Consider the following 11,494-nt stretch of genomic DNA (forward strand, 5'->3'; position numbering starts at 1 on the left):
CCCTGGAAGAAGTCTGGATTCTGGTATTGGTAGCTGAGGATGCAGGATGAAGAGGAGAGGACTTCTGAGAGCTCAGTGCAGATACTGGATGTGGTGAACTGGAGGTGAATGAGGGATAGAGAGGAGGATGGAAACGCTCAGTACTGAAATGACAGCTGACAGCAGCAGAGAGGAGAACACATCTTAAAAGTTAGACAGCAGCAGGATGCGGAAAAATCCGGTTGGTTAAACTGAAACGGCACACACTCCCGTGATCAGCTGATTAAAAAAAAGAGAGAGAGAGAGAGGGAGAGAGAAAGTGATGTGACTAAATGAGGCAGAAAGATAATCTTCCCGCCTGAACTCATGCTGAACTTTATTTGAATTTAAATCAAAACATTTACAGTTTAGAGGAAAGGGGACTTTAGCCCAGTGCTCAGTATGCAGATCAGGTGGGTCTTTTATTACCGACATTATGTGAAGGGTCACCGTGATAACAAGCGTCAGTTTAGCTCTTTCTGAGCAGATGCTTGTTCTTGTTTAACATCAGTTTTCCATTCAAACGCACACTTTTTTATTGAATGAATTTACCTGTCAGTGCCCTCTTTACATGTCGAAGCACGTCCCTCTTTTCGCTCTCAGACATGTTTGTTTGTGTTTTTGTGCCTGTCAGCGAAAAAAGACCTCAGTGTCTGTGATACGCAGAGTCACAACAGATTGATGATTCTATAGATTAGTCTGGAGGGACACAAAGGCGCGAGTGTAAACAGTTGTCAGTCTTGGGAGTCAACCTTGTGATTGATTGGTGACCTGTCCCTGTTGTACCCACCGTCTCACCCCTGATGTCAGCTTGGATCGTCTCCCCCTCTGCAACCCCTTAAAGGCTTTATATGAGATTTTTCACACTTAAATATAATAGAAATCCTCTGAAAATAACTCTGTGAGTCATGACTGTCTACAATGGGTGTAACACCCGAGTCCCACTGTCTGTGATGTTTTCAGAGTTTTCAGAGTCCTATCTTCACTTTGTTTACATCGCCGGGACGGCCGGCTGACTCCTCCCCTCGTGTATAAAAGTTGTTTAATTGAGGGACTAGAGAAAAGAAGAATAACATACTGTACTCACTGCTTAACTGTGTTTCTAGATCACACTCATTTCAGGTAAATTTACATGCAGTGTGAAGATACCAGCATAATAAAGATCGCTAGCATTAGCATGCTAACACAACAATGCAGCGTGAGTTGTTTTCGTTTCATGCTGGTGCTCAAGGGCGACATCTGCTGGATCAAAAAATTCCATATAAAGCCTAAAAAACAGTTTAACTAATGGATGGACAACAGAATCGTAAAAGTAATTTCAAACTTACTATTTGAAGTATTAATCTTGAACATCTGACAGCTCAGTTGATTGATTACCTCTATAAACGTTTTCCCAATGAGTTTCTGGTCTCAACTGCTTGCTTTAAGTTTTCCCCAGTAACTCATGGTGCTCAATTTTTTAATAATAATCTGATGTAGATGAAGGCGTGGCTACCTGCAATTGTTATCATCTTGGCTTCGTTCACTTCCTTTATAGTCTTTGTATTTTGTCATGTTTTATTCTTCTGTGGTCTGAAAGCAGCTCTCATGACGTCCCTATTTATCAAACCAGCTTGTTAATCGAGCCTGACCTTGAGTACTCAGTCGGTCCTGCTGTCGATGAGGACGGCACAGGTGCTCCAGCATTTCATCAAGGTCTTTAAACTGGTGTGAAGTGATGCCAGCGTGACGTCCCTGCTGGCTTTATGATGAACACTGACCACCGCAGCATCCCCGCATCTGTTAGCCTGAAGGTCTTTGAGTACTAGCTGTCTCAACGGGACACCAAAATGTGCTCAGTCACACTGAAATCAATACATTGTGTCACGGTGAGAGTACAATTCATCATGCTCCTCTGGTACTTATACCTCCGGCTTCTTTCTGATATATGAGGTAGCGTAAAAGGCTCCTGATTTCCCTCCCGCATCACCTCGCTCTGGGATCAAGAAAGCTGAAAAACAACAGAATTAATGTTTACCACCGAGCCGTATACGTTCACCAGGTGCTGATTCATTGCTGAACGAAGTGCACCAATCGCGTTAAAGCACTGGAGTCCAGAGTGACGACAAGCGGCCAGATGCAAAGTGTGAATATCAATTCTGATCCATGGATGTCACAGCTGCTGTGCAGGTGTAGGTATTTAAGATTCTCCATGTGTGCCTGCATCATTTTAGTTTATACATTTTTTATAAACAAGAATTTTCAGACACTTCTCCAAGCTCGTTAAAATGTCCTGTTTTTACAATTTACAGTAAAAGTAGAGCTAACTTACCCTCCTGTTGATAGTTCATAACTCATCAAACAATGTAATTCCTTATACCTAAATGTGTTTCTTACACCTTAGAGTCAAAGCTATTTGATGAGATTACTATAAGTCATGTCTACAGTTAATCTTTCACATTGTCATCAGGAAACCCGTTCAGATCATTTCCTTCAGGTTGATGAATTATTGGACCCATAGGTCGGCTCATTTTAAAGCTGAAGTGAAGTATGAAGCAGTGTAGACATCCATAGATCTGCACACTTCATTGCCTTCATGACCACAGTGGCGCTCTGTTCAAAGTCCTGTGTGGATGTTTGGCTCGGGTGTGGTCACGCTGGGCGCTGAGGAGGTGTTTTTATGAGGCTGACTGCAGGTTCAGGCGACTGGACCGAGAACTAAATGTCTACACCACAAACCCTCCTCCCATCTTCACCATCCAGCCAGCTGCCCGACACATGGACTTTCCATCGACACCTTCTTTAATTCATCCTTACTTATACAACCGTAGATATGCACTTTAAAATCCCAGACGCACTACAACAAGAAAATAGTTACAACCCAGATATGATCCAGTTACCAACTCAGCCTCATATTAAGCCTCAAATGTTTTGTAATTCAACAAAGAAATGATCATTTCACATTTTAACAGAGCAGTGCCCTCTGCCTCCCAAGTCTTTAAAGACAATTGTACATAGTGCACTGCACTAGTATGTACAGAGGATCTCTTCGTTCTGTTACATTATTGAAACAGTTTGAATGAATCTAATAAAAACCTGTTACACAATCTGTTTTTGAAGTTTCTCAGTGAGTCAGGTCTGAAGAGGCCTTTTGCATGAGAGCTGAAACTTCAAGTCAAGTCCATTTGCCTTTCAGATTCAGCTTTGAACTGCAACACCATGACAACCAACAGTGTTTGACCATCGATAACCACTGATTGTTTATGGTTTGACTTGTTTGTAGAAAATCAATTCAGCTGAAATGATCAAAAACTGATCAAACTGTTTAGTAGAGAAAGACTCTGGTGTTGTGATTCAGAAATGTGGCTGTTAAAGGTAAAGAGTCGATGTCAGTGTGTGACCTGGAAATCCTCATTTTAATTCCCAGTTAGCAGGATGAAACTAAGTTGTTGTTTTTTTTACCATTTCCGTACCAGAACAGGATCTTTGCTGGTTAAATCAAATTTTAAAAAAGCAAACATATTGTCTTGCAGATTGGATTAGATTAGAAAACTTTATTGATCCCCAGCGGGGATTTGTCACCTGGTCAGTTCATACACACAACAAACAATATCGACAGTACATCACAGTACACAACAAGTAAATAAATAACAAACACCACTGAAACCATTTGAATAATCATGTACAGCCATGAGTCAGAAACACAACTAAAAATGTTCATTAAAATATTGGACTGCTGCAGGAACAAAAGAACCTCCTGAGCCGTTCAGTGGAACATTAAGGCATCACTAGTCGCTCACTGAAGGAACTTCGGAGTCCGTTAAAAACGCCGTGTAAAGGATTGCTTTCAAAGATCAAAACAGTTTTAAGTTTGGTCCTGTCTTCTCAGATATTCAAACCCACAAGCGGAGCAGAAAGTTCAGTATTTGTCCATGCAGTGTTGAGTTACATAACCTCTGTAATTGGCTAAAAGCTCATTCTTAGATAATCCATTTGGCTAACACTCACATCACGTCATGTTTAATATGATGTAGCCTAGCTAAATGTCTGGTAAAGCAATTTTCAACTAATAACACCGACTCAACGATGAAGCCAAGAAAAGAGTTTAAATTTCTGCCCTACTTTCCACAGTTCATTCTTTTTTCTTTTTTTTAACAAGCCAGTCAAGAGGCGTTTTTGATGACTTCAGTGCTTCTCGTGTTGAGAGTTAAAAATAGAGCAGGAGTGAGAGAGTGTGAGCTGTGCGGCTGTGGGTCATTGGCCCGGCTCCCCTAATTACCGCGGCTCTGAAATCATCTCAGCGGCTCGCAGTCCGCCGCCCCACTGTAGGGAGGAAACGCTGCAGAGTTACCTGTGAGCGCCGGAGGTTGATTGAACCAGAAAATGATCTCATAGAGAAAAGCAGGACTGCTGCATGATTGTTTTTCTGTATAACTCCCTTCACTCCAACATGCTGTCTTTTACTCACTTTCCCCATATCTGGAACCTTTGAAAGGGGTATTAGTGAAAGAGAGAAGACTCTGTGTTAGGCTGGATTGTGCTGTCAGGTGTGTAAGTGATGTGCAGGAAGCATGAAGGTAATACTCCTCACTGCTTCAACACTGTTTATAGACATGGACACCTTCCTCATTTCAAGTCCGAACTCACCGATGTACAAGATGGACAAACCATTAAAACCCTTCAGTACAACACTTTTCAATTCTATTGCACCCCAAACTGCATCCCTTAAAATGACTGAAACAATGAGTGAAACCCTCTGGAAAACAGGTTCATAAAACTACACATTAAACTTTTTATGAGGGTCGGATTTATCGCAGGAAAGTTGTATGAAACTGCACTGAAAACTGGAGCTTTATGTGCCTCAGTAATCGAACCCCTGAGTCACAATGTGCATGAATTTAAGTCACATGAATTTGTCCTCGTGTTCAAAATACTCACTGGATAAGTTTAGTGTTCATTCTTGATAATCGCAGCCATGAATGAAGGCATAATGTTCCCAGAACGTGTTTCTCTTCTTTATTAAAGGGGACATATTTTGAAAAATCCACTTCTACGATGTTTTTGAAGATATATTTGGGTAACCTGAGTCTCTACTGACCCACAAAATGTGAAATAAATCCATCCAGTCCTTTGTTTGTGGTCTGCATAAGTCTTACAACACAGAGAAAAATGCTCCGTTTTAAATGTGCTCTCCTTGTGATGTCACAGTGGGATTCTGGTAAAAATAAATACCCTCCCCTCCGCTGATATCTCCACCCATGGACTCCATCCCCAGCCAAGAACAAAACTTTTGGGCAGGTTGGCCATTTTTATTCTCGCTACAGAGGAGTGATGTCTACCGGGAAAACTCGGGGGGGGGGGGGGGGCTCACTGCATTTAAAGAGACACACACACCAAAACGGAGCGTTCAGAGAGAGCTGGTTTATACAGGGTCACAAATCTCCTCTGCTGCTTGATTCATGTTATATTTTGACCAAAGCACGGCACAGATGTTTCTGTGGTCAGAAGGTGGAAACGGGGGATAATATGTCCTCTTTAAGTCCACATATCTATCCTTATTGACCAGATACACCAGGAACAAACAAAGGTCAAATATCAAGGTCACTGTGATCTCTAAAATAAAACGTTTTTGGCCATATGTCAAAAATTCATTCTTATCATGACACGACATCCTAAATGTCAAACAAAAACGCTAAAAACAATCATGAAGTGATCACACTTTTTAACCTGAAGGTTTAGGTCTACATTACTGTGACATCATAATCACCTCAGTGCTCCTGCTGACTTTAGAGCAGAGCTTTGATTCTGCCCAGCGACACGGCTGTAAGAACACACCTGAAGTTTATTTCCCTTCTACCAGATCACCATGGAGAAAACAATGAATTCTAAATATATTTTTGTTGCACATATACTTTTATTATCGAGCACAGTGTTGGCAGCATGTCGTCTTGTCAGGTCTATGGAATAAATTTAAATTGTTATCTCATTTAACTTTAGCTGTGTGTCATGAGCCTACAGTATCTTCTATTATTCATGAGTTTTCCTTTACAATGAAGGCATCAGTAGGGTATCTTTAAAAAAAAGGAAAGAACAATCAAGACCACTTGAATGCTTGGCTTCAGTTTGTTTTGTCATGCCAGACTTTTCTATCAACGGGTTTGAACATCCATCAATATAAAAACACAAAATGATTTTCCTGCACTTGATTCATTCAGACAACCAACAGATCAGATCTACTGACAGAAGCACTGCAGTTATTGTGTGTGTGCTCTCCCCTGGTGAAGAAAAACGTCACACAAATAAATAATCACAGTAAATCACTGGACATGATGTTGTTGTCTGTTCAGCTTGTGTTTGTCTTCATTATGTTCTGTCTCTGTGTGCAGAAGGATCCGACATCATGTAAGACCATCTTTTAAACGGGCACTTTGATGTTCTTCATCTTTTCTGTTTCTGTCTTTCAGTTCACCCTTCAAAGAAGAACCGACAGACGTGTGTGAGGAAGAGCCTCATCTGCGCCTTTGCCATGGCATTTATCATCAGCGTCATGCTCATCGCAGCCAATCAGATGCTGAGGAACGGCATGGAGTAGCTGTTCTGACTGTGAGCGGGGAGCCAGCCAGCCTGCCTGCATGTGCATGCCAGTGGGTGAGGTCATATCCCTGCTGATAGGACTACAAGGAACTACACTCAAAATAATCAGAGACCTAATCCATTTTTGAAATTGTTTTTTTTTTTTAGTTTGTTTTTTTTGACGAGTGGCACCTCTCCACCTGACGTCCAATGAAACCGTGAAGCCAGCATGAGGAGTCATGCTGTATTCCTCCCCCTTTATTCTGACAGGGACACTTAAGGGCTGACATAACACAGAATAATTTGTCCTGTCTGTTTCCCTGATGCAATAAAACAAAGTTTTATGAAACACTTAGTTCAGTGCAGGAGTTCAGAGCTGCTAGTGGGATGTGATGCGTTTGTCTGCAGATTTGTCACCCACCATAAGTCTGATGAGCTACCAGAGCCGCAGTCTGGGAGCCCCCCCCCCCCCCCCCCTTATTATAGTTCTTGGAAGGACAATGCTCCGCCGAGCTCAGCACAGCTCAGGCAGAAGGATCTGTACGTGTCGGGCCACAGCTCCTGGAGCTCTCATGGTGCTACGATACTTGAGCTCCCCAATTTAATTTTTTCAGCTACTGCGTCTGTGGGCTGGTATGAGGTGCTGGCATCAGTTCATCAGCCCTACAACCCAAACAGACAAGTGAGGGGGGAATATTAGATGGTAACTCCAGGCCTGTGTTTTGGCTGTGTGATATTCATAAACGAAGCCTGGATGATGATCTTCTTCTTCTGGACACTGCTGGGTGAACGCTGTTCAAAGTGCAGAGAGAAGGTTTTCTGTGTCATGTGGAAAAATGCACCCTTTCAATGCTCTCTCACTCCTGTTATCTATATCACTGAAACTTAACATATCATGGGTGTTTTATATGTCTAATATCGGAAAAAAAAATACCCCTCAAACTCAGCATCAGTGAAAAATAAAGAATACGTGATACTGAGTCTTCTGTGTTCTGCCATTTGGCCCTGAAGTCAGCAGAAATTGGTCGATGGTGCATCCCCACTAAGTCCAGGTTTTTAACACTGATGATGATTTTGTCCTTTAAATCACAACATATCAAACTTTTAAATTGTAACATTGAGCTCCATGTCTATGTCTCAAATTCAAATAATTCAAGTTGCATTTGGGGCTTAATTTATTGCCTTTCATAAAAGGGCGTGTCCAGAGGGAGGGCCAGGAATAACATGGACCCCCTTGAAATCTGTCCCTGGGGTGGCCAATCAAATTTCCAATCAGATTTCACCTGGGCTCTAGGCACTGTTTTATTTTACTGTTTTTACTTTTCATTTCAAATGTTTTTAATGTAAAAATGTTTAATTTGTATCCATAGTGCGTCAGTAATATCCTGCAGAGATTTCACTCACCTCTTGTTGGTTAAAGATGAAATGGTTGTTCAAATATCAACAATATGTGTGAGTCAAATTTAATATATTTGAAGCAGAAATGCCCACATCAAAGTGTCAGTTATGTGCTTATTTCAGCTATAACACTACACGTGATGACACTTTTAAACAGTTCATGTTGTGTGGGCTGACGCAAGTTATTCTGTAACCACTGAAAAAGAAGTTTAATTTAAATAATTTTGACGATGTGCTCTTTTGAAACGTGGGGTTTCTGTGTGAACTATCTCACAGGAGCACTGACACATCTGGACATTTTGAGTCCTGCTTTTCGTTCTGAACTCCTGCACTGGCTCTCATCTCAACATGTAACCCCAGCCAGGGGCCAGACACGCTCACATATCATGTGCATGCGATCAAGTCAGTGTCTGCTGTAAATAATGTAACCCACGTCTGAATAAATGTCTCACATGTCTGTTGAGAGGGTGTGCAGTATCCTCTCTGTATGTGCATGAGTGTCGGTGCTCTCCCTCTGCTCACTCGGGTGCAGAGGTGCAGGGAGGGAGATCAGCAGCTTCAGAGGCGGCTGCTTCATCACAAACAGCAGCAGGCGGTGAAGACCCTTTCTGCTCCCTCTGAACCCCCCTGCCAAAGCCATAGAACTCTGCAGAGGTGAAACCACACAACACGATATAAAAGCTTGTCTTCTGTCCTCACATGAAAACACAGGATCAAAGCAGCGTCTCTGGGCAGAAATATGTGAGTCTTATGAATGATTTGGTCTGTTTTGTCAATGTTTTTGCACTGCGCCTGTTGTCCTGTCCAATGAAATGACACGGAGGGCTGAAGGAATGTGCAAGAGTGCCCTCTGGAGGTGAAGTGCGACCACACCATGCTGTCCATAGTGTTTGTGTTTTTCTCACTCTGTGTGCACTGCTGAATGTGACTACAGGCAGTGCAGTAAAAATGTCCAATTAATGTTGATATTTAATGTTTAACATCTGATTATTTTTATGTACAAAGTAAAGGTTGACTTTGCTCTGCCGCCTGCAGGTAGAGCTGCACTTGTATGTTAACACATATTTAAACACAGTGTATTTATAGGAATAGATTTCTTGCCTGTGGCAGAAAAAAAGTCTGAACCTGTAAAAGGTTTTTAAACACAGATGATTTACTGAAGACTGACTGAGGAGCACTTTGTGCAGACGTCTGCGACACCTTGTAGGTCACACTTTTTTTTTTTTTTCTTAATCTGTAAAAGTCAAACTGATTAAAATTTGATTTGTTATTTTTTTTAACCTTCTTGCAGTATCGAAGACAATTCACCACCAAACTGCGAGGTATAGTCACTGCTGTCATATAAAAGTGGGCAACTGGAAATGTGTTTTGTCTTTGAGAAGAACTTTCTCCCTCACTTTTTTATTTTACTCTGTGTTTGGGATTTTTGAGTTGCTATGGTTACAGTTTTCCCTGCAATCAAGCTGTCCCAGCCTGCCTCTGCAGAAGGGTTGCATGTCTACATTGCAGAGATTTGGAGGGGAAGTGTTTCAGTAGCATGGTGATTGGAACCCACCTGTTTTTGTTTTGTTTATGTCACTTTGTACATATAGTTAATAAGATAAGACAAGCACACACTATACATATTTGCATGTGCAATATTCAAACATGTAGATTAGAGACAGATTTTAAGTTGTGATATTTATTAGAGGCGTGATCATTATGAAATTGTAAATATGGAAACTTGTACAACGGTGAAAGGGTTAAGCTTTGAGGCAATAAAACTGTGTTTTTAAATGAAGCTTTTTGTTTTACTTTTACTCGACCTATGCTCATAAACAGTACAAGTATACATTCATGATCAGCACACACCCACACAGGGAGGGTTCAAGCTATAATGTTTCGCTTGCAGAAAACCTTATGTAAGCCATTGAAAAAAACAAAAACACTCCTTCAAAGTTAGACAGAATGTATTGTTACTTTCACTGTGTGAGCTCTGAGTTCAGACTTTTTACCTTGAATGAATAAACTCCTCCATTAGTAATGTAAGAGACCGAGAGCCTGACAAATTATTGACACATTGCTCCTCAGTAAGGAAAGCAAAACAAGATCCGCACACCAAGGAGCTCTCGTTTGAAGGATTTATTAAGCGACGCTTCGAGCAAACTAAAGTGACATTTCAACATCCCTTAATAAACCCTTCAGACGAGAGCTCCTTGGTGTGCTCCTTGTTTTTCTTTCCTTACCTTTCCCCTTTTTTGGACCCACTGAGGGATGTGTGTGTATGTTTTGTGATTTTACATTGCTCCTCAGTGTCAACTTTTATGTTCTGAACAATTTAAGAGCTTTGAAGGGTTTTTAAATCTTTGCAACGTGTGAAGTCTTTTCTGTCATGACATCAGAAGAAGAGGCAGCCTGTCAGACAAATGTGTAGCCACATCATTTTTATGTAAAAAAAAATTTAATAAAATTGTAGATTATCATCAAAGCCATGTGAAAGGAGGTTTGAATGTTACTACTTATATTTCCCTTATTTAGTGACATATAGAGGGGCGGAGTATTCATATGAAGTAGTACAGTAGGTACGACCTCTGTGACCTGAAATAAATACTCCAATGAGGTCACCAGACACTGTGAATGTTGAGTCTTTTAAAGACACATGTTGTGACTGTGCTGTTGTCTCTACTCACACAATAAAGTGAGTTAATATTATCCTCCTGTTACCACCCCATTAAGACCACAAGAGGGTAGTGTTGAGCCCGAGATTGTGAGGCTGCAGGGACACAAGAACACACTGAAAATGCATGTCCAAATCAGCTACTTTTTAACTAAAATAACAAAAAACACAGAAAACTCTTCTCGAAATGACTGCAGTCTGCTGCTGATCAATCACATAAGTCAGACATTTCTTAAAAAAATCATACTCTAAATCTTTTATCTGATCATTTTGGGTAATCCAGCTTGATAGTTGTTGTTTTTTAGACTTCAAAATCCCAAATAAGATTAGTAAATTGTTCTAATTATCTAAAATGATCAGGTTTTTTTATGTCTCTGTAGGCTTTAGCTCGATGTTCAGTCAATCAGTTTCCTCGTTTATTTACAATTTACCATTGGCAGATATTAAGCCGGATTTATATCAACATTTATTAATCCTGTTTCATGCCATGAGCAGATGTGCAGCCTGTCATTAAAGAGCGAGATCAGCATTCAGTGATGTGTTAGCATGCAGGCTCTGTCCTAGAGAGCGACACCACCCACTCGGGCTCTTTGCTAGAAACAGGCCCTTGTGCTCCCAGCGGACTCCTCCCGTTTCATTTACATCTTAAGCGTTTAGCGGGCGCCTCATCCAGAGCAGCTTAGTGAGAGGAAGCAGCAGCAGCACGAGTTCAAGGACACCTTTCTCAGGACACTCTGCAAGATTGAATCCATAACTTTCCATATATATATCACCGCCTCTTTAATGTGTGGGCCACGTGGCCGCCTCATGGGATGCTGTGTGATATTTTGAAGTAACACTTTTTTATGTGATTAAACTATTCATAGAAGC

At 41.2% G+C, this 11,494-nt stretch overlaps 1 protein-coding gene across 1 annotated transcript in view; it reads left to right on the forward strand.

Moving 5' to 3' along the window:
- LOC109998593 (calcium-binding protein 8) overlaps positions 1-9,748 on the forward strand; it is a 64,092-nt gene extending 54,344 nt beyond the window's left edge. The window contains exon 6 of the mRNA XM_020653498.3: positions 6,462-9,748. Within this exon, the coding sequence (XP_020509154.1) occupies positions 6,462-6,589 (128 nt within the window). The 3' untranslated portion in view covers positions 6,590-9,748. The remainder of the gene's footprint in view (positions 1-6,461) is intronic.
- The last annotated feature ends 1,746 nt before the right edge of the window (positions 9,749-11,494 follow it).

This window comes from Labrus bergylta, chromosome 11 (genome assembly GCF_963930695.1).
Source record: "Labrus bergylta chromosome 11, fLabBer1.1, whole genome shotgun sequence".
Lineage (NCBI taxonomy): Eukaryota > Metazoa > Chordata > Actinopteri > Labriformes > Labridae > Labrus > Labrus bergylta.